This window comes from Saccostrea echinata, unplaced genomic scaffold, assembly GCF_033153115.1.
Source record: "Saccostrea echinata isolate AGI-Se365-2 ecotype Australia unplaced genomic scaffold, CSIRO_AGI_Sech_v1 ptg000054l, whole genome shotgun sequence".
In the NCBI taxonomy this organism is placed as follows: Eukaryota; Metazoa; Mollusca; class Bivalvia; order Ostreida; family Ostreidae; genus Saccostrea; species Saccostrea echinata.
In genome coordinates, this window is record NW_026889803.1 from 1,311,582 (window position 1) to 1,336,494 (window position 24,913).

General features: G+C 34.3%; 2 protein-coding genes across 2 annotated transcripts in view; one reads left to right on the plus strand and one right to left on the minus strand.

The window, feature by feature from the left end:
• Positions 1-12,117: 12,117 nt before the first annotated feature.
• LOC133172472 (glutathione S-transferase theta-1-like) lies at positions 12,118-14,781 on the minus strand. Its single transcript, XM_061307358.1, has 4 exons — positions 14,653-14,781; positions 13,528-13,615; positions 13,272-13,425; positions 12,118-12,712 (listed from the first exon to the last, which is right to left on the minus strand). The coding sequence occupies exons 1-4, from the start codon at positions 14,765-14,767 to the stop codon at positions 12,365-12,367; spliced, it is 705 nt and encodes a 234-aa protein (XP_061163342.1). The 5' UTR covers positions 14,768-14,781; the 3' UTR covers positions 12,118-12,364.
• A 6,812-nt stretch (positions 14,782-21,593) lies between these two features.
• Positions 21,594-24,913, plus strand: part of LOC133172072 (DNA excision repair protein ERCC-6-like) — a 38,901-nt gene continuing 35,581 nt past the window's right edge. The window contains exon 1 of the mRNA XM_061306882.1: positions 21,594-21,655. Within this exon, the coding sequence (XP_061162866.1) occupies positions 21,604-21,655 (52 nt within the window). The 5' untranslated portion in view covers positions 21,594-21,603. The remainder of the gene's footprint in view (positions 21,656-24,913) is intronic.

Consider the following 24,913-nt stretch of genomic DNA (forward strand, 5'->3'; position numbering starts at 1 on the left):
GCTCATACTCACCAGAACCCATTTTCAATCGATATTCTGTGTTCATCTTTTTCTTGTTGAATAGGTGTATGGTCAATTTCTATCACTAAATAGGGCTTGAAATCAAACTTCTCATCAAAAGTTTTCTCTGCATTTGACTTGGGGCTGGCACCATGCGTTCCAAGTATTCTTTCTTCTTTTATCTCATTTTCCTCATCAGTGTACAAAGGAATTTGATGCTTATTAATTCCTGATTCTGAAAGTCTCTTCGTCTCAAATCCAGAGTCTTTCGTTCTCTAATCACTTGATTTGGGCGTAGAATGGTCCAGACGCGACCTCTTCAATGATTTTGAAGAGATGCGCATGCGTGGGTAGACATGGACGTGTATTTTTTAGCTGTGATATTTTGTGAGTAATCTGTTATAAATCTGTTATAAATTTAAAAGAATAACCTTGGAAAATCAGGTATGTTTAAATATCTCGATATCCTTATATTGCATTGATGCCTAAAACGGACAAAACCGAGGGGAAGCGGCCACTGTCTTCTGACGGAAATACCCCAAAGCCATCAACAAAAACTGTAAAAATGGCAGATAATGAGACTGTTAATGGTGCTTGGACACAGATTTGAAGTTAATATTTTCTCAAATTTTCTGTAAAATTTCATGACTTATATGTTGCTATAGCATTTCATACTAAAATATAATAAAAATCTTATTTCATCTCGTAGTTATTGAAACTTCAAATTTCTGAACGCGTTTGATTGACACACCCTTGCACTTTCACAAATTTTAATTTTACTCTTAATACTTAAGAAAAGTGGCGATTTTGTTGTGTATTAATGAAAAATATTAAAACTATAATCCAGAAAATTCAGAGTAGAAATATTCGAAAGCAAAACCCACTCAGTATTGTCAGTCCATGCTCAGTGGTGTGTGCAGACTTTAACAATTGAACACACCCGGTGAATCGTAAACATTAACAATAACAGAGTTCGTGCCCTGTTTACAAAAACAGCTTACGTTTCATGGGTGTATTCAATTTGTTAAACTCTGTACACAACACTGAGCCGGGCTGACGATAATAGTGAGGGGGTTTCCTTTCGCACATTTCTACTCTGAATTTTCTGGATTATAGATGTAATGTTTTTAATTGATACACAACAAAATCGCTTCTTTTCTTAATTGTTAGGGATAAAGATAAAATTTGTGAAAGTGCAAGGATGTTTAAATCAAACGCGTCCAGGAATTCGTAGTTCCAATAATTTCCAGATAAAATAAGTTTTTAATTATATTTTCGTGTGAAATGTTATTGCAATATATAAGTCGTGATATTATACAGAAAATTTGAGAAAATATTAACTTCAAATCTGTGTCTAAGCACCTTTAAGACAGGATTGGACAGTGGTTCAGATTATGGTATGGTGGACAAGATTACAGTGATTGCGGAGGCCGTCCAGAAACTACAAGTGGGCCAACATTCCCTGCAATCCATGGTAGAAAGTAAATTAGACAAGTTCAAGAATGATTTAATAGCAAGCGTGGACGAGAAGTTTAAGGCCATGAAGTCGGACATCGACCTTGAACTTGCTGTCCATAAGGCCGACATAGATAAACTGGCACAAACAATAGACTCTATTGTTAAGCATCTCGAAAGGCTTGAAAACAGAGAGCGAGTTCGGGATATAGACCGATCACGATCTACTTATGTCAGCGAGGACGTGTTGTCTCAGATCCAGAGCTTAGAAAAAACACAGAAAGACATTGGAAAAAACAATGACTGATTTACAGTGTCGTAGTATGCGCGACAACCTCCTGTTTTTAGCCGGGCTTTGCTGAAAGCAAAGTCCTGGCTGTAGGCATCGTGATCGACTGCCTTACTATAAATAGCACATGTTCAGAAAAGTAAACAAAAAGCCTAACAGCGTCAAAGCAGACGCTTCCGATAAACAAAATAGTCACATTGAAAGACGATACTTAAACAAATATTTTTTACATCTCAATCTACGGAATTGTTAATTGATCAATATTTTTGTTTGAGAATTAAATTGAAAGAGGAATTAGATATTTACTTTATTAGGGTAATCGTGATATAACAATTTGTGCACATACACTACTGAATGCATATTGTAAGCGAACTATTTTCAATAAGCGCTGGCTTTTCGACAGGTTGCCTATATTTCATATCGTTTTCGTCGATGTTATGTGAGTGGTTATATTCTCTGTTTTGTCTTTCAGCAAATAAATAGATAAGTAAATTGGAGTTTAAAGAATTAATTAATGTGCGTTATGCCTGAATTAGGTCGCCTGACAATTGTACATGGTGTATCTGGTGTATCTAGTCGGCGATAAAAGTACTGTTTGTTTGAAACTTTAAGAATATCTCTAAAAATATGTGCATTTCTTTAACTATGAATTACATAAATTATTAAACCAATATGAATATAATTTTTTTAAATAAATTTCTAATTCAAATATATCTAAAGAAAAATCAGCAAACCATATGGTTCAACATTCTTTTAAAAAAAAGTTTGGCAATTGACAGACAAACATTTTTTGTAAAAAATTAATTGTTTTCTTAAAAGTTAAAATTAGTGACCTTAAATGTTTAAATTAGTGACATTAAATAAAACAAATGACTTATATATTCTCCTCACTAGCCATATGTTATTGGTAGAATTAAAAAAAATTGTATGACATTTTTTGTTCGTTTACTGATATTATAGTATAATTAGTCTGAATTTACGTCCGTGATGCATGTATAAACAGTAAGCTCACTGACATTGTCGTGATATCTGTAATTGTTTTTTTAAGATCAGTATAGCATTAAGGTGTCTTGAATGGCAAGAAATTTAATGTAATAATGAATTTTAAAAACATCGGTGGTCATTTATCAGAATGATGTAATTTGGTACGATACCGTGTTAATTTCTGCTGATATTTTCAGGGTTGATCTTGTGAAAACGGCTTAACAGGAGACAATTTATTAAATTTTTCCTTTCAAAATAATTGCAAAAAGATGATGATTTTATGATTATATTAACGGCATAAAATAACAGCGAACACCGACTATACTTGCAGCAAACAAGTGCGCCGCCATTACGAATTCGTAAAACAAAGAGACAGTTACGGATACTCGTAATTTTCTGAAAAAAAAAATGTGTAGGAGGTCAGTCGGGTATAACCGGAAACAAACAATTTTTTTTTAGCCTAATGATGTATGTATGTAAATATTCATGAAGATTAATCTTACAGTTGTAATACTGGTAATGCTGTAATGTTTTCAATATATTACTACTCAAATAAATAAGTTAAAATTTGAATGCGTTTAAAGAAAAGGGTTTGAAAATACGGTATTACTTCGATAACCCTGAATGCAATTAAAATAACTTTCTCCTTTCTAATAAATAATTTCGAAAAAAAATCCTTATGATGGTTAAGATCTTGTGTTTGTTTGTTTGTATGTTGTTTAACGTCCCTCTCGAGAATTTTTTCACTCATATGGAGACACTACCACTTGCCGGTGGAGAGCTCCAAATTTTGTCCTATACTCGGCACTTACGGCCATTGAGCAGTGAGGGATCTTTTTCGTGCAAGCACCTATTGCGACACGGGACCTCGGTTTACACGGTCTCAACGGAAGGACCGGTCTCCACGTCCCACAGTGGGATTCGAACCCGCGACGTAAAGATTAACTCCTTACTTCGCGACTCTAGAGCAGACGCTCTTACCACTGCGCCACGCGAGCGGCTAAGATCTTGTGTAAAGGTGATGTAAATGAAGTTCAAAACTATTTGTTTTCTTTCATAATATGAAATAAACAATGCGATTCCATTTGGTTAATATTTTAATTTAATAGTATTAATTTAAATGACTGGGATAAAGATTTATATTCTGTGAAGCATGGAATATAAATAAATAAAAATGTAAACTTTAAGATAGAAATTTCATGTGAATATATTTATGTATAATATATGAATTATTTATACCCATTTAACAATCAATTTAGCGTCGAAAATTTTTATGCTTACAAATTCAGATCAAATTTTTAGTGAAAAGTGGTATGTGGTATGTTTTGAATGTGAAAATTTTGTTCGAGACTTCTCACCTTGGATTCATCTCGCATGTGCTCCCAAAGCGCTTTATAGTATATTGAGCGTGCGCGCGCATTCCAAAAAAAAAGGTCTTAAAACACATGCAAGCTCTCAAGGGTGCTCGGAAATAAAATTCGTTTATGTTAATATATAATTAAAAGAAAACAACATATAAAAATGTTCATTAGTCTTTATCTAAGTACAACACATTATAATTTTTCAGAAAAAGTTGGTTAGTCTTTGCTTCAAAACTTCCTGTTCAGAATGAAGAGCCATCTATGTACGAGCCATAAAGACCTGAATACATCATGATTTTCTCAGGCAATGACCATTATGGCCGAACCTGGAACTAGAACTAGACTCATATTCATGTCATAAAGATTAGATAATTATAATTTTCGTGCAGCTGGTTTCCTAGAGGACCAAAAATAAAGAATATTTCTTTTCTGATTAATACAGGCATGTAGTATCATTATCAGAAAAAAGGAGAATTGTCCAAACCCAAAAATCCTATTCCGTTGGAGAAGGAGTAGGGGTGGGCTACAACTTACTTTCACATTTCGAATTTCATTAATTCATTACCAAATTACCGTACTTTTAATATGCTACAATAAAATGATGGTACAATCTAATTAAAATTAGACTATATCCATTTTGCTTTTAGTAAATCTGTTCGTCGCTCGTGATAAATACCTGGTTTATATTACGAAGAGTGAGATGAAAGTTCCAATTTAAATTTGATTGCGAAGAGTCAATCAACCTTTCAATGTACAATGTCCATTGTAAAAGTTTATGTTTGAAAAATGGTGACACCCCTAGCTCCTCCGATACTATATATGTGCCTGTATGAATCAGAAAAACCACTCAAAGTGCACTGTTACCATGCATAACCACTGTGAGCTTAATGTTTAGAAAGGTATAAATGTATTTTCATGAAAAATATCACCAAGTCCTATCCTGGGGTCTTAACGTTGGGTTCTGGACCGTAAATTATTGGTAGATGGGTTATTGTTAATCATAATCATACAAACTCTACCTGTTAAATATCAATGGTCAGAAAGAAAGATTTTCAAATATGTACTAATTTAGGATTAGACAATACACTCGAACATATTAAAGCCCGGCTTTCAGTACTTTCAGTACTTTGATTTGCCCTGGCAGAATACAGAGGTAACAGAAAAGAGGATTGCGTGGGTCTCATAGATGACTTTTGTGATGACCTCCTTCGGCTCCGTAATGTAAAGCGGGATATCGAAAGAGCTCATAGGGTAGGAAGAAGGAGGGATGGAGAATGCAGACCAGTGGTAGTGAAATTTTCATCGTTTAGGGTGAGAGAGAAAGTCCGCGCGAACGCCAGCAGGCTAGTGGACACGAGATATGCAATTTCGGAGCAATTCCCAAGATCAATACAGGAGCAAAGAAAACAACTTTACCCAATTCTAAAAGAAGCAAGAAGAAGTGGTAAAAGGGCAACAATGGTTGTTAACAGACTTTATATTGAAGGTGAGGAGTACAGAGGACCGGAAACACAGGAAACTATGGTTGCAAGCACAAGGGATGATGAGGTTATAGAAGGATAGGGTTCTCAGGAGAATGGCAAACATACAAAAACAGTTCGGACTGAAGTATTGAAATTCATCTGTTGGAATACCAATGGTGGTTTTGCTACTAAAATTAAAAAGAATTAGGTTTTCAAAAGTTCTTACTGTCTTATGATGTTATTCTTTTAACTGAATGTTGGCTTCAAAAAGATATTGATGTGCATGTCGAAAATTTTGATTCTTATGTTTTCCCAAGACAGAAAAGCAGAAACACCCAAGGCGGTGGAATTGTAATATTGATTCGTAAAACATTTCACAATTATATATCAGTTGTAAAAAAACCAGCATGATACTATTGTATGGTTAAAAATACACCGTCTTCTAAGAAATATAGACAAAGACTTGTACGTATAGGATGAATATATATACCACCTAGCAATTCTACATTTTATCGCCTTTATGACTGTGACCTATTCAATGATCTGGAAACACAAATAACTTCATATCAGAGCAAAGGAAAAGTTATGATATTAGGAGATATGAATGCACGGACTTCATCTAGGGAAGACTTTATAATTGACGATGTTCTTAATGAGAATAATCTGAGTCATATTGAGACTATTGGTTATGAGATGGACTACGATTTGCCATTACGGGTGAACCCGGATAAAAGTATAAATGACAATGGTTCGAAACTATTAGCAATGTGCAAATCATCTGGGATGAGGATACTAAATGGTCGGCATAAAAGTAATATGGACAGGGATTTTACATTCATGGGATCCAGGGGGTTAAGTTTTGTAGACGACTGTCTTTCTACGCCAGATATCATCTGCTTTATCGAAAAATTCCAAGTATCAAATTTTACTACTTATTCTGATCATGCACCGTTACACCTACATCTCTCCACCTCTCCTGTAGTTAGTGAAATAAGTGAAACCACCTCTGACGACAGTGGTAACTTATCAAGATCGTTTAAGTGGAAACCAGAATACCTAAATGAAGCACAAGCTGTCTTATTTTTAAGTTATGATACACTTATGTCAGCCACTGAAAAGCCGGAATGTGAGACTCAGGAGTCCATTGATTCGTCCATTGACCTATTTACATCAGAGCTAACAAAAGCTATGCAGCCTTTCTTTGAAATCGAACACCATTCACAATCAACACAGCGTAAAACAGACTACTCAAGCAGAACGCCTGTAGACAAACCCTGGGTAACCTCAGAACTGAAAGGAAAATACAATAAATATAGATATAATCTTAGAATATTTAATCGAAACAAAAGTATCGATACACATAATAATCTACTCCAGTCGAAGAAAGAATATAAAGCCCTTGCCTCAAAGCTTAAACGACAATATTTACGTGCGGAGGGAAATATGCTCGATCATATTCGTAGACAAAATCCCAATTTTTTTTATAATTATTTCCAAAAAAGAAAACCACATCAAGCGAATGTTGATCCGAAAATATTTTATGAACACTTCAAGGACCTGGCATCAAACCAAAACGCGACGATGAATGAGACTGTGAACGGTGACAATATGACTGTGTTTGAAGAACTTGACTGCGAAATATCCGAAAAAGAAATACAGGACGCCATATCTAAACTTAAAAAAGATAAATCTCATGGAACAGACTTGTTGATTAATGAATACTTTATTGAGTTTAAACAATGTCTTCTCCCTATTGTACATAATTTGTTTAACAGAATTTTGTCATCAGGCATTTTCCCCCATATGTGGGCCAAGTCGGTAATTGTTCCTGTATTGAAAAAAGGTGATAGGTTAGATCCAAATAATTATAGAGGCATCAGCTTAATTAGTTGTTTTTGCAAACTCTTTACTACGATTCTAAATAATAGACTCATCGAATGGACTAAGGTTAATGATATCATTACAGATGCTCAATTCGGGTTTCAACCAAGGGTGGGCACTGCCGAAGCAATTTTTAGTTTGTCGACAATTATCAGCATGTCTTTACGTAAGAAAAAACGATTATATTGTTGCTTTATAGATTTTAAAAAAGCATTTGACACAGTAGAACGCTTTAAGCTTTGGAAAAAACTAAGTATGTACGGAATTAAAGGGAAATTACTAAATGTTATACGCGCTATGTACGAGAATATGAAATCCTGTGTGAAATCGGCAAGAATGCTATCAGAGGTTTTTGAAAATTCTCTTGGTCTCTTACAAGGAGAAGTTCTGTCCCCTATCCCTTTTTCATTGTATGTAAATGATTTTGAAATTGAGTTTATAAAAAATGGTAATGTTCCTCTTGAACTTCAAGAATTGAATCTTTTTACTTTGATGTATGCAGATGACATGGTCTGTTTTGCGGAATCTGTACAAGATCTACAACAAATGATAAATACTTTGTATAATTACGCCTCGAAATGGGATCTGACCATTAATGTTGAGAAAACTAAAATTGTTGTTTTTAGAAATAAGGGAAAGGTTCATGATAATGAAAAGTGGCATATACATAATGAGCAAATAAAAGTTGTAGATAAATTTATGTATCTGGGTGTTTTATTGAACTACAATGGAAATTTTAACGTAACTCAAAAACAATTGGCATGTCAAGGAAGAAAAGCAATGTTTTGTCTAAAATCTAAGGTTAGTCAATTGAGTTTAAATACTGAAACTATGTTCTCACTTTTTGATACATATGTCAGTAGCATACTAAACTACGGCTGTGAAGTTTGGGGAAACCACAATGCATGTGATATTGAAAAGATACATCTGGAATTCATTAAGAATGTTTTATATGTTAGAAAAAACACAAACACGGCCATGATATATTTTGAAACAGGCAGACTGCCTATGAAGACTGTACGGCAATTCCGGATTTTCAAATTTTGGTTTAAAATATTACAAAGTAAGAATTGTATTTTGAGATCATGTTATGAGAAAATGTTAAAGGAAATTGAACAACCAATGAACAAGATCACGAACTGGGCTTCCAATATTAAAGATAAATTATTCGAAATTGGGTTAGGTTACATGTGGACTGACCAAGAAAGAATTTGTTATAACAGCCATTTCTTGATTATAAAGCAAAGAATTATTGACACCTATGTACAGAATCTCCTTGCAGATATCAATAGTTCATCTAGATGTATGTTATTTAAGAATATTATTGACCACTTCACACTGCAATATTATTTGGTAAAACCTATTCCTTCCATTTATAAAAAGCAAATTAGCAGGATAAGACTGTCATCACATAATTTAGCTATAGAAAGTGGACGCTATAAAAATATATTACGCGAAAATCGAATATGCGAATTATGTAGATGTGAAATTGAAGACGAATTCCATTTTGTTTTAAAATGTCCACGATATAGGGATTTACGAGCAAAATATATTAAAAAATTTTACTGGGAAAAACCATTTATGTTCAAATTCATACAGTTGTTATGTGCACACAATGTTAAGGATCCTTGTAATTTGGGAAAATTTCTGTACCATGCTTTTAATTTACGTAATGAATGTCTCACTGTCTTATAAACACATTATATAAAATGGTTTGTACATTCTCCACCATTAAACTGATTGTATAATTATTATGCTGTTAAAAAAAAAACCTGCGCTATGCCTTACTGTTTATATGTTATAAATTTATGTTGTATACAATAAGATGTATGTCTTACGTAATAAAGTGAATTGATTTAAGGAATAACTGTCTTATTTTTTGGATTCATGATGTGATCAATCGAGTGGCTTTCGTGATAATTTGCATAAACGCCGAAGGCGTTTATGCATAAAATTATCACGCGAGCCAATCGATTGATCATCGTCATGAATCCAAAAAATCTGACAGTTTTTCCTTATATTTACATGCTCCTGCAAATTCCCGTGCTAATAGCCCCGCTTCTGTCTCTATTTGTCCCGCCCCGCACGTGATTTTTTTTTAACCGCGCCTATCGATGAACCAGTAGATTTATGTAGAAATAAAGTATTTTTACAAGTTGTAATTTTATCTCGGACAAAGACATTGGAAATGTAAATATTTGTTCATCAATGTCTCACTTTCAAGTTCAAACCGAGCTATCTCAAACGACGATCTATCTTCACTAGTCACGATGATTCTTTTCGGTCTTAGATCTGTCCCAGTACTTTATACAACTCTCAATCACCTCCGTCTCAAAATTTCTCAGTGTCTGGTTATGTATCCCAACGCTGCCACCATTACATGTGACGTGTAACCGAGCGGATGTTCAATTATAATCACCCCCAAAAAATAACAAAAATATTATTCCTATATTTAGACTTAGCTACTTTCTCAAAATATGATTCGTGGGATAGCTCAGATAACTTTTGAGAACCTACAAAGAGAATTTATTTACAAAAGCTTTGGGACAAGGTAATAACCTAAGTCTCAATTTAGTTCTATTAATAACGGTCTCAGTATAGCTCTTAGTCTATTTAGTGGTTTCAGTTGTGTCTCAATATTTATAACTTAGTTTGCTTTAATCAATAGTTTAACTTAAATGTAAGATAGGGAAGGAAAGACTTATTTAATCACGTCTAATCCCTGTCTCACCTTATCCTAAATTACTTCTGACCAACCTCTCCACTGTCCTACAGACTATATGTTACTTCATAGGGAAGACAGCACTTTTAAACTTTCCTAATTAGCATACTTAATTTTCATTGGCTATTGACTTTATGTTATCTTCTCTCTACTTAAAGGCAGAGATTTTAAGCACCGCCTTCAAAAATACCTGGTCTGTGTACTCCTGTCAATCAAGTGCTCTAAGGTACATCATTGGGTGCTAGAACTTGATTGATATTTACTTACTAGTCCCTGTGTATACCCTGTACACCTTGTCTGGCACTCGTGGAGACCTTCAAATTAACTTTTGATCCTTTGATATTTACCACACATGGTATAAACAATAGAGAAGCCGTATTACATGTACTATGGAATTTTAGCTTGATAATATATATATATATATATATATATACATACACACCTTTAATTAGTAATTGACTTCCGGTTATAATGTAGGATAAATCCAGAGACTTACGAGTAATCCTTTCTGAGGTCTTTGGTTTTATCCTTCATTTATAACCCAACTGAAAGTCAATGTATCCCTTTCAAAGTCTTATTTGTGTGGCAGATACATATTTTATTATTTTTCTTTGCATACATGTATATATTATGTACATGTATTATAAGTGTCATTTATTATATTTATTTTGATTTGAAATGCACATATTGAATAATATAATTATTCAGTTTAAAGCCTTTTGTGTGCATTCACCCATGGTCTGTCAATAGGTGTATATAGATAGAAATAGCCTTAGGTCATTAATTATATCCAGGCCTAATGTTGGATGTTTCTTTTAATTTCATTGGTGTTTTACTTTGTATTTTACTTGGGGATTGGTTCATGTTTTTCCCTCCAGAAGGTTCTTGGTTTTCTGGACATTCTTTGTCCAGAGGTTGGTCAGTCATCATGTGTATTTGGTTATCTGACAATTTGACTATGACCTTTTTATAGAGACAGACTTTTCTTCTCCTTCTGGTAAGTTAACAATTTATTACTAATATTAATATGATTCTAATATTTCAATTAAATGTCCAATCTGTAATTTTGCATATATAATATATTTCCCAAGCACTTTCCCTGAGTAAATGAGATCAGTGAGAATGATATTTTAAAGTATGATGTAAATAGAAAGATCTCATTGTTATATATTTTTAAGGTAACATATTTTTATGATCTGGTGTGTAATATTGTGTAATTAATTTACAGATCACTCTGAGACTGTATACATATTGTATATATGCAGCATTATTGCTTGCAGTTACACACCTGTTCCCATAGAATGGTATGCATATAATGATATTATGATTTTTCAACAATATATAATGTTCAAATACATTATGATGATAATTATTGTAAAGTTTTATGATGAGATTTGATTGTTCTTTAATTGTGGAGAAATATATGTATATTCTATGTGTAATGAATTATCTCCCTTGACAATCATTGTATTATTTTTATGCTTAAATATTTACACTTGTTATATTGTTAATATTGCAGGGTTTTCATCATTTGATTTCATCATATGATTTCCTCATTTGATTTTCTCTGGCAATAAAGTCTTGTCAAAAGAACCCTCAACAGGCTGTTATTCTTTAATAATTCAAAACCTGTTACATTTGGTATCGAGATAATTTTCAAGGAAGAAATGAGTGGTATACAATAAAGAGGATCGACCAGAGACGTCCGAAACGATTAATTTGACAAGAAAAAAGTCTTTTGAAGCGAACGATGTCATTTTAAAGTAGGTTAATGATTGATATATAAACAAAATACGAGCTTGAAGCGGGGGTGCCTGAAATTGAGTTAGGTACCTTGTGGTAAAAATAAGTAGGGGATCCCCATATACGAAACAAGTGCCTGTGGCTCTAAGTCTCAATTTTTCCCTGTAACTATGTTTTATGGTACTATATTGTAACTGGAAAAAAAACATTACATCCAAGTTTCTTCTAACTTGAAATTTATTGTAAAGCCTTGCTACTGACTTTACAGTGTCATATGAAAGAACAATAATGAACAAGAAACAAATATCAAATTACTATAATTTGTATCATTAATATGTACTGATGTACGGATTTCAAATCCTAATTTCACTGCTCCTGACATATCTTGAATACATTCTCGTAATTAAGGCATTAAAATTCTGACAATTTATCACAGCCTCTAGGTAGGGATCACAATCCCCATGAACTATAACTTGGCAAAAGATGGAGCAAGCACTGTTTTGTACATATCTCTCACTCTGTAAACAATCTTGTGTGCTTCTTCAAACTCCGGATTAAGCCTGTTCTTCACACGGTCTGACCAAGCCTTAATGTTGGGGTTGGATTCATACAGTTGTTCCTCGTGGACTGCATTAAGCTGCATCAGTTCACAAATACAGAGTAGATCAGCCACAGAAACCTCATTACCACAGAGATAGGGTTTATCTCTCAGAAAACTTTTGTCTAGATGATCCACCACATAAGATACTCTCTTCTTCATCAAGTTTACTTGTTCCCAGTCAACTGGTTTCTTTGTTTCTCGGGGGATTACCACCTGAAAGATTATACCGTTTACACATTTTAATCTATATTTCTAATACTGTAAGGTAGCACTCAATATTAATGTTTGCTACAGATATCTTCTAAAAAATGCACATCACTAAAAATCAAAACTTTGAGTAAGCAGTATCAATTCAAAACAAACTTTAGGAGTATGTCTTTTACATTTTGTACAGCTATTCTTCATTTGCATTTGGAAGTAACCCCCCCCCACTCCCCCCCCCCCCCCAAAAAAAACATTGTCATTTAGCCATGTATGCAAGTTCATTTTGGTTGGAGTGGGAACACTTGCTTGAAAAACCTCAAGGGCCTAATCACCTACCCACCCCACTCCAAATACAGCAAACAAAAAATTCAGCACACCTTCATGAATGTGGTAAAATCAGAAAGTTCACATACAGTTTTTTTTTCTCCTGAAAAAAATCAGTTCCTGTATCATGCAGAAATGCCTGAATTGGGAGCTAGATTCAAGAATTATTTTGCCTTGGTCATGTCATGAACCTCAAATAAAATACAGTTTTGACCTTGTAAACTGAATTAAGAAGTAAACTTACCAGATGTCTGAATACCATTGCACAATTCATTCTGGTGTTGGCATGCTGCCAGTTGAGGTATTCATTAACTTTGGCCTGGGCCTTGAGGTCTTTTCTTGGGTACCAGTGTTCTGGAAGGTCATACTTACTACACAAGTACTGGAGAATTGCCACACTAAAATACAAACAGGTGCAACCTTTAATGTTGAATTGTGTGTTTATGTCAGCATAATTATTAATAAATTAAATTTTCATTATGCCATCAAATTGAGCAGACCTCTCTGTCAGGATAAATCCACCATCATCAATAGCTGGTACAAGCTGTAAAGGATTTATTTTCTTGTAAGCCTCTTGTTTGTGCTCTCCTTTAAAGACAGAATTTATAACAAATTTCAATAAGCACTGTAGTTTCTACTAGTTGTGCAAAGGACATTTTGTCCTCAATTTTTTTTACCACTGAACTGTTCTAAGGTTATTTGCAAAAACAAACAAACAAACAAAAAACAAAAAAAAACAAAAAACAAAAAACAAAAACAAAAAAAAAAAAAAAAACCAGAAACAAAAAAAACATATATTACATAAAACAAATGTGCAATAATCCCTGCAAGTTAGCCACAGTTTTTCCAGGAGTTCTGAATTTGTTTTAATTGTTCTATGATAAGGCTTGCTGAGTATGTTTTGACATTTTTTGAAAACAACTAAAGCATTCCAGTTGCAGGAAAACTTGTAACTAATTACCATATTGTGGAACAATTATAATTTTCATCAAGCTATTCTACATTCTTATTGCATGGGGTTACACATCCTCAGCTATCAACCCTGAAATATGTATTAGTACTCTGATAGTCTCAAGTTTTCAATCAGCATGAGTACAACTCACTAAATACAATCCATCCTTACAATGTCAGGGGGTCCTCTGTCAACTCATTGCTGTGGTACCCCTGACAAACTTCATTCGATACCTTACTGCAGCAATGTCTGTCAGGAAAATTACAAATCTTGATTGTTTTTCTGATCTCTCAATAATATTACGCCTTTCGGTGATAAACAATGCGTAACGTGCATTTCAGGTGTCAACTGATTCCTTTCTGTTTACATTATCTGTCTACTTCAATTAGATTGGTGCTTCTCAATGAGAGAAGCAAGCCCGTAACATGTCAGGGGTCCCAATGAATGAGTTGACACAGGACCCATGATCATGATGTTGTGAGGACGAATACAATCAGGCTTTTGAACTGCACCGAATTGCACCTAAAAATTTGTAGGAAAGTAGAAAAAAAGAGAAGAAAAACTCAACTGCAATAGGGTACGAGTTTTTCCATAGGTCAAAAAGTGGGATGATCAGCCTATTCGACTGTTCGACTTCGATTTGCATGCATTCGAGAAAGTTTCACCATATTACCTCTTCGTAATGCAAGTGCCTTGTCTTCAAATGGTATTCTGTTCTTTTTCACAAACATGTACAGCGCCCGCGAGGGCTGTGACATGAGATCATAGTACAGCTTCAGTTTTGACATTTTCCTATAAAGTGAAAGTAGACCATGTGACCTGGATGAAGAGTCAAGAGGAGTTACGGGTAGTGGACAAATTTATATATGAAAATATAGTAAAAGAAGCAAATCGTATTTAATTATTAGGCATAGATTAGTCAATTTCATTATTACATAAAGTTTCCTTATGGAATAACTATAAAATGAAACCGAAAAGCCCCCACCCACCCTTCAAAAGCAAAAAATTTCTAGGTACGACTTAGCTTTTCATCTTCTACGAAAATGGCGGAATTTTCAACCGAGGGAAATCATTGAAAAAAGGTAAGAGATTCAAACTTCGTATTAGTAGAGTTTGATTACGTCAGTTGATGACTTTTTCAATAAGTATTAAATGCACAATCAGTTATAATAGGTATTAATTTTGATTAGGTGCAAAATTTTAAACTGACCCATCATAAAAATTAAAATTACATCACGGTCAATGCATGTTCATAATGTTGACTTCATCAGGTAGGGCACAGACCATCAAACAGTGGTTTAACCCCCTTATGATGGTTTACCCTTTTTATAAACAGTATTTATCGACTATATGGGAGAGAAAAGTTTTTTGTATTTCCTTGCATTCCGTGGTATATAATTTGAACTGGTGTGGAATAAATATTATACAATTATGGACTTCAGTGTAGGTTGATATGTGGTTCTAAGGACCCATGTCAAGTGATATTGACCTCAGACACAGAAAGTGATAGCAACCCAGCTTGCGAGGTCACTATCATTTTCTGTGTCTGAGGTTGATATCTCTTGACATCCCAAGATGGGTCCTTAGAACCACACATTGTCCGTTCACTGAAGTCTTTAATAGTTATATTATATAATAACTCAAAGTGAATAATGCGACACAATCCTAAGTGCACAGACTTGACTGTCATTACGTCACAATGGTAAAAACATGCTTCTCATATTATGACGTCACGTTCTACGTAACTGGTGCAGCCTAACAGTGAGTTGTGAGATATATTCCGCAGACACACTTTTGCGTCAATATCACAAAAGGATGAATATCATGTGACATCCTTTCAGCCAAGAAAACTAAGAAAATAATCTGATATAATATAAGACATTTATACCTGATTACTAGGATCTATCAAAGAAAAAAGGAAATATAACAAAGAATTTTTTATGCTGTGTCATCAAAATATTTGATAAAATTGACATCATTCTATGTAAATGTGCAACATTTCCATCCTTTGATTTTTAAAGATACAGTGCTACCTCATGATATTACCCTCCATTATATCAGGTCCAGCACAATCTCTTGATTTAGCTAATATAGCTTGAAATAGCTATTATACAATTATAGCCTTTTGATGAGGTCAATCCCTAGATATATAGACCTTAGAGAAAGCATATGGACCGAGCACGAAGGGCGAGTTCGATATGCTTTCTCTAAGGTCTATATATCTGAGGATTGTACTGAATCAAAAGACTACAATTGTTTTATTATTTTTTTTTTATCAGTTAATAAGAAATGTCTCAAAATCCATGTTTCTGATTCTAATACTCAATACTTTCTCATATAAGGCATTGTTATGTCATTCATCAGCAATTTTTTTAACCCAATGGGAAAGGGTCATGTACTGGTTCAATTGGGAAAAGTAGCGTCGAAGTAGAACAAACGAGAATTTTCTGTCATTAAACAAATGAAACATATTTTGCATTTATTCCAACTTCATTACCTATTACTCTGTGTTTTAAAGAATAAACATCAAGTATTTATTGTTTTTCATTTCAATGTCCTTGTGTTCACATTTTCATGCTTTCAATTTGTCAAATGTATGATGCATGTCTACACCACAGGTCCCGCCATATTGCAACTAATCTCTACTTTCGATTTAAGTGGAAGTAAAGCAGTTAGTCAACTCAGGGATAGACATTAACTTTCAGATTAACTTGCCCTTCGGGCAAGTGATCTCAAACTTTGACTTGTCCGAATGCAAAACTTGGTTGTCCAAAATAAGGAAAGAAGTTAAAAAGAAAATTATTAATTACTGTAAACGTTAACGTAAGAAAAAATGTGACCAAGTACACTACTGTCAATTTGGCAAGTTGAGCTACCTGAAAAATGTCGATACATGCTGCATTTGTACATAAATGAATACCACTGTGCTTGTAAATTTAACCTGCTAACACACTCTGCCATGCAACAATAACCCTCAGTTTCCTTTTCATAAAATTCCTATTTTTAAAATTATTTTCGGTAGGATCCTTTTGTGATTGTGCTTTCAGAGATAACTGTGAAGCAACGCTTAAGGAAGATAGTTGCTACAAAACATACATCTTATCTTGATCAGGATACATCGTGTTACACTGTACTTATATGCTATGCTTGAATAAATAAATTCCTAATAAGAAGTTAACAAAATTTTGTTAGACGTAGAGCGTATTTACTACAAAAGAAAATAATGAACCCGATTTTTAAAATGAGTGGTATAATCCAGAAGCGCTACGAAGGAATTCTGAATGCAAAAACATTGTCAGTCAGGTCCGTGGCAGAAATCAAGTGTTCAATTTATTGTTTTATTTATAAATTAAGGTAAACTAAATAAATATGTATATTTGTATGAGAAAAATTCACTTGCCCGATCGGACAAGTACGTCAACAATTTCGCTTGCCCGAACTGAGAATTTACTTGTCCCGGGCAATCGGACAACCGTTAATGTCGATCCCTGCAACTTGCACAATGTTTCATATAAAAAGAAATATGATGTCATCGTAGTCTGTTGCTTGGCAGTTGAATTGGGAATTTTTAGTCTCAAAATTGGGAAAAATTATCGTTTTTTGGCATTGGGAATGGTACTGTTTATCGGTACCAGTAATTTAAGGGAAAAAAAACGCTGTTTGCATTATGACATCACAGTTACGAATAGCAGCTGCAGTATCTGTTTTTAGAAACATCCAGTTTATAAAGACTATTGTGACGTGAGCACTTTGTTGCTTCACAGAAGAAAGAAACAGCAGGTTTATAAATCTTTTTTAGAAGCTTAAAATAGAAACACCCAGTTTATATAAGACTTTTTGTACTTGATCATCAATTCCCAAGCAAAAGCAAAGCAAAAAAAATTAGATGTACATTATGTATTTCCATTGTTTGGTTAACTGTATACCATCTTGTGTGTGGTGAGGCATGGATAAGTGTGATAACTTCACATTGTGTTGAATTATTACCAATCATCTTGTTGACCAGAATTGACCAGCTTTACAATTTTATTCATGAATAACTGTATGGTCACAAATCAATTGCTTTATATACCCCCAAACAGTTAGGGGTGAGACTAAAATCCATCATACTGAAAAATGATTGATAATTGTCATTTTTAATAACTACATAATAATTTTATATACATATTTTTATTACTTTGGTAAATATGACTTTTCATCATATTTCCATTCCCAAGTTAATTCTTCCAACCCATTTACTACAATAATAGATATAGTACACTATCCTGCCATGGACCCATGTGTAGAGAAACATCTTGACAAACAATTGAAACAAAAATAAATCAGTGCGCCCTGTATAACAAATGAGATAATTAAAGTGCACCCAGACCTACCAATTTGATAAAAAATGATGAAATACAGTCATATTTATTTCAGAAGTAACTCTATATTTTAAAATAAACTCCAAATAGTTATGACTGTTTTTCATCAATTATTTTAAAACACGACGAATTTTAGTCATTTTTAAAAATCAATTTTATGACTAGAAATCATCATTTTAGAAAAATGATGAATTTTGCTGGACCTGTATATTGCCACCCTAGCTTGCTTATTGCCAGGACATCTCCAAAAATGCATTTCCCCATGTATAAAAACACCCTTTATTTTGCGAGTTGTGTCCAAGACACGATGTAGTTACAATAACGAGAAATTACTTTTTTATAGGTTGCTTCAATATTTCTTTATACTTGAGTGTATATTAGACATAGTACTTCTTGTTTAGCAAGTCTTCCTTACTGTCAATATCCACAATATTGTATGGATATCGAATCATGATTGTTCAATGGATTATGGTTATTATGTGTTTTTAACATACAAGTTACTTGAATACTATCTCTTTATGAAGTTTTCCCTGCAGTGTCAATATCGTTGATATTGACAATATCACTTTGATATCGAATCAAGTTTGCTCAACCCTTGGTTGAAACTGTCCTTGTCTCTGTGTATGTGTATCTATGTTGAAATACTTTAAATTTACAAAGATTGTAATTGCCATAGATATCTTCAATATCCATGATATCATATTGATAGTGAATCATTTTTGTCATCCCTCTTGTGGCTGTATTTCTTTATGCAATACTTCTGGGCATGTACTCTCTGATTATTAATTTTGATACAATATTGTATCGGTTTCGAATTATGATTGTTCAAAACATAATGTATTTACCAATCTTCACCCTAATCCAAAATCTTACCCGAACCTTAACCCCTAACAATAACAATCCCAAACCTCTGTTAGTCATCCTTATTTATTTACATACAGGTAGTCATGCCAATAATGAATCAATATCAGCATTGCTTGTGGCCTTGTATCATTATGTTATACCTCAACTTTAAAATAAATTGTACAAATTAGGATTGATATGATAATGGCATGATATTGTCGATATTGACATAGCACTAGTGATGGGAAATCGGGAAAAAATCATAATCGATTATCGGTAATAATTGGCTGAGCATAATCGATTAATTATCAATTATAATCGAATCTTTAGCTTAATGAAATAAATATAAAACAGTTAATAAACTTATTCAGATTTAAGTTCAGATTTTTACCAAGGAAAAATATCATTTGACATCAATCATGTATAAATACTGAGACTCCGCAGTCGTCTGGAGTTCACTGTTGTTCTTCAGACGCAGCCAAGGTTAGAAGACGAGTGGAGTGAAAAAGTATTCACATTTAATATTCCTCGCCTGTTTTACAGTTAGAGAGAGAATTTGGAAGGCCAAACCAGTTAAGACCTGCCACAAACGAGGTTGACCTCCAATATGGAGGCTAGTCATAGTTTGTTTGATCTCGTCTGCATTGGCTGACCTGTCCAGGCTGCTATACTCATTGTCTGTCCTGAATAAGGCATCCTACAGTGAGTGTAGTGGTTGAAGGGCTATCACATATACTGTCCATCCTGAATAAGGCATCCTACAGTATATGCGATAGTCTGAGGCGACTGGGCTCTTATTTAAGTGTTAGGTCAGGACTACCAGTTAATTAATTGTTGCTTGCCTCTGATTATTATGGTGATTTACTAGTATACACTTATTTCATGACTACGAGGGGAACAGTCAAACTGTTGTCCCGAGGTAATGGGGAAGACCTGGGAAACTGTTGCCCGAGGCCGAAGGCCGAGGGCAACAGTTTCCCAGGTCTTCCCCATTATCGAGGGACAACAGTTTGACTGTTTCCCGAGTTGTCATGAAATAAGTGTTTTATTACCTAACCTACTATATAATTTCTTAAAGTAATGATATCGACATAATAATCAATGGCTTTTAAAATACATTGACAAAAGTTTGTATTATTTTTTAAAACCAAACTAAACAAGATGAATATTAATCAAATATTCACACTGATTGGTGAAAAATTAATGGGTGTGATATTATCATGCACTAATAAATTGGGGAAAAAAAGCATGTAGTAAACAACATAATGATGTCTTAAAGATTTGAATATTGCACGTTTATGGCAAAGATCTATACTGAATGAAAGGGGCCTACATTTTTCCCAAACTACCCTCAGAAAAGGTGTTCATGGCCTCTTCTTTGAAATGATATTAAATTGAATATATATTTAAATTGGTATCAGGTTTACTTTTCAGATGATAATTTCGAATTGAATAAAAATGCTTCAATTTATATATAATTCAATATTATAGCTGTAAAGTACGGGAAATTAACTATGATGTCATAATGAAACAGTTCAGCCATGCAACAGTTCATTCTGTGACCGGGTAAACAGTTTTGACTGTTTCATGATTTGCAAAAACATTAAAAAGAATCAGGAAACAGTTCAAAATGCCTAATTACAATTTATATAGTAGGTTAGGTAATAATTGATTTTATTTTACCTAGATAAGGTTAGGACATATTTGTATATTTCTGCAGTCCACTAAAATCAGACCAATTATTTCCAATCATTTAATGTTGAACACCCCAAACCCTGGAATTGACCAGGTACGGCCCCTGTGTTTTATGTAAATACGTTATATATTCATAAATGTTTATTTTCTTTTAATAAAGTGGAAAATAGGATTTCTTTACTTTTTAAAAAAATATATTGAACGGGAATTTACTGTAAAAAAAATTCTCATTAAAAATATTGAATGGGAATATTACTGATATTAGTCCCACCTTGCATTACGTACATTTATTTCTTGGAATTACAAGTTTAAAAAGTAGTTATCCAGATTTGGACTTGTATTCCTGATTATAATAACGTTTACAGATCGTCTGTACTATTAATGTTTTCCTGTGTATAGTAAAACCTGGTAAAACAGCTATAGTCACTGTTTTCATTTTAGATTCTGACAAAACATCTATAGTCACTGTTCTCATTTCAGATTCTGACAAAACAGCTATAGTCACTGTTCTCATTTTAGATTCTGACAAAACAGCTATAGTCACTGTTCTCATTTCAGATTCTGACAAAACATCTATAGTCACTGTTCTCATTTCAGATTCTGACAAAACAGCTATAGTCACTGTTCTCATTTCAGATTCTGACAAAACAGCTATAGTCACTGTTCTCATTTCAGATTCTGACAAAACAGCTATAGTCACTGTTCTCATTTCAGATTCTGGCAAAATGGAAGATGATGCTTGTCAGGGACTGCACAATTTATCCATAAGTGAAGAGAGTATGTATCATGTACATGGCTGGTCATGCATGGATTTTCTTGACTTTTTTTTAGGTCACCTGAGTCACTCCGGTGACCTATTGCTATCCGTTCTCGTCCGTCGGCGTGCGTCGTGCGTTAACATTTGAACATTTTTAGCTTCTTCTCTGAAACTGCTTAACCAATTTCAACCAAATTTGGCATATAGCATCTATGGGTGAAGGGGAACAAAAATTGTGAATTTCATGGTCCCTGCCCCCCTGGGGCCCGAGGGGTGGGGCTAAAACCACCAAAAATAATGCAATCTTAAAAAATCTTCTTCTTTACTCCAGGACATCAAGCAGTCAAACTGTTGGCATCATTGTAATAAGCAGTGAGCCCTCTACCAAAATTGTGAAATTCATGCCCCCCGGGTCAGGGGTTCTGGCCCCAGGGTGGGGCTATATAGATCATGTAGTGAAAGTGCATTATTTCTTTGAAAATCTTCTTCTCTGCTCCTGGGTATTAAATAAAGTAACTAAGTACATAGTTATGAATAACAAGAGTGCCTCTTCCAAATTTGTGAAATTCATGGCCCCAGGGTCAGGGGTTCTGGTGTTAGGGTGGGGCTGTATTGATTATACAGTGAAAATGCATTAATTCTTTGAAAATCTTCTTCTCTGCTCCTGGATATTAAATAAAGTAACTAAGTATATAGTTATGATGAGCAAGAGTGCCTCTTCCGAAATTGTAAAATTCATGGCCCCTGGGTCAGGGGTTCTGGCCCCAGGGTGGGGCTATATAGATCATATAGTGAAAATGCATTATTTCTTTGAAAATCTTCTTCTCTGCTCCTGGGTATTAAATAAAGTAACTAGGTACATAGTTATGAAGAGGAAGAGTGCCTCTTCCAAAATTGTGAAATTCATGGCCCCAGGGTCAGGGGTTCTGGTGTTAGGGCAGGGATCTATTGATTATATAGTGAAAATGCATTAATTCTTTGAAAATCTTCTTCTCTGCTCCTGGGTATTAAATAAAGTAACTAAGTACATAGTTATGATGAGCAAGAGTGCCTCTTCCGAAATTGTGAAATTCATGCCCCCCGGGTCAGGGGTTCTGGCCCCAAGGTGGGGCTATATAGATCATATAGTGAAAATGCATTATTTCTTTGAAAATCTTCTTCTCTGCTCCTGGATATTAAATAAAGTAACTAAGTACATAGTTATGATGAGCAAGAGTGCCTCTTCAAAAATTATGAAATTCATGGCCCCTGGGTCAGGGGTTCTGGCCCCAGGGTGGGGCTATATAGATCATATAGTGAAAGTGCATTAATTCTTTGAAAATCTTCTTCTCTGCTCCTGGGTATTAAATAAAGTAACTAAGTACATATTTATAAAAAGCAAGAGTGCCTCTTCCAAAATTTTGAAATTCATGGCCCCAGGGTCAGGGGTTCTGGTGTTAGGGTGGGGCTGTATTGATTATATAGTGAAAATGCATTAATTCTTTGAAAATCTTCTTCCCTGCTCCTGGATATTAAATAAAGTAACTAAGTACATAGTTATGATGAGCAAGAGTGCCTCTTCCGAAATTGTGAAATTCATGCCCCCCGGTTCAGGGGTTCTGGCCCCAAGGTGGGGCTATATAGATCATATAGTGAAAGTGCATTATTTCTTTGAAAATCTTCTTCTCTGCTCCTGGGTATTAAATAAAGTAACTAAGTACATACATGTAGTTATGAAGAGCAAGAGTGCCTCTTCCAAAAGTGTGAAATTCATGGCCCCAGGGTCAGGGGTTCTGGTGTAAGGGCAGGGCTCTATTGATTATATAATGAAAATGCATTAATTCTTTGAAAATCTTCTCCTCTGCTCCTGGGCATTAAGGTGATAAACTAAGTACATAGTTATGATGAGGAGGTGGGCCTCTTCCAGAATTATGAAAGCCATGGCCCCTGGGTGAGGGGTTCTGATGTTAGGGCGGGGCTCTATTGATTATATAGTGAAAATGCATTAATTCTTTGAAAATCTTCTTCTCTGCTCCAGGGTATTATTTAAACAAACTAAGTGCATGGTTATGATGCATAAGGATGCCTTTTCAAAAATTTTGAATTTCATGGCCCCAGGGTCAGCGGTTCTGGTGTTAGGCGGGGCTCTATTGATTATATAGTGAAAATGCATTGATTCTTTGAAAATTTTCTTCTCTGCTACTGGAGATTATTTAAACAAACTAAGTGCATGGTTATAATGCATAAAGATGCCTTTTCAAAAATTGTGAATTTCATGGCCCCAGGGTCAGGGGTTCTGGTGTTAGGGTGGGGCTCTATTGATTATATAGTGAAAATGCATTGATTCTTTGAAAATCTTCTTCTCTGCTACTGGAGATTATTTAAACAAACTAAGTGCATGATTATGATAGGCAAGGATGCCTCTTCCAAAATTTTCAAATATATGGCCTCAGTTTTTGGGGTTCTTGAGGAAGGGGGGGGGGGGGGCTCTATTGATTATATAGTGAAAAAGCATTAATTCTATTAATTAATCATTAATTAATCCTGTCTGCTCCTTGGCGTTGAGCTGATAAATAAATTGCTTAGCTATGATGAAAATGTGAGCTTCGAACAGAATTTTTAAATCTTGTGGTCCTAGGGTCAGGGGTTCTGGCATAACTGGGGGGGGGGGGGGGGGGCTTTTGATAATATAGTGGAAAAGTGTTAATTCTTAGAAGTCCATAGGTATGATGATGAGGGTAACTCTTCCAAATTTGTAAATTTCTTGACCCTTGATCTTGGGTTCTGGTGTTAGGGTAAGGCTTTGTTGAATCTGTAGTGAAAATGCATTGTACCTGTGAAATTCTTCTCTGCTTCTGGGCATATTGGAAGAAAACTGAGTAAAAGTTTAAATGATATAAGTAAGCGTATTTCTACCAGATTTTTGAACATCTGGACCATTTGTCTAAGTATTCTAGTCCTGGGCAGGGCTCTATTAATTTGTGTTCTACTGAGAGAAGTTATTCCCCTTTTCCATTCACCATTAATTAATCACTGTAAATAGTGTATTTGAAACGTTAATAGAATAAGATAATTATGCAAGAATGTTTATCATATAATTCAAAAAGTATTTTCTTAGTTTTAATAATCACGTGACCTGTAAGTAATAGATAAATAAAAATTAGACAAAAATAACTTATCTTATTAAAAGTTCTTCAAAGACCATAAGAGAGGTCAATGCTAGAGCTCTTAATATGGGTTTAAAAATAGTACTGAAGCACTAATAGTTTGTTAATAGTCTGCATGGTGATAGTGTTAAG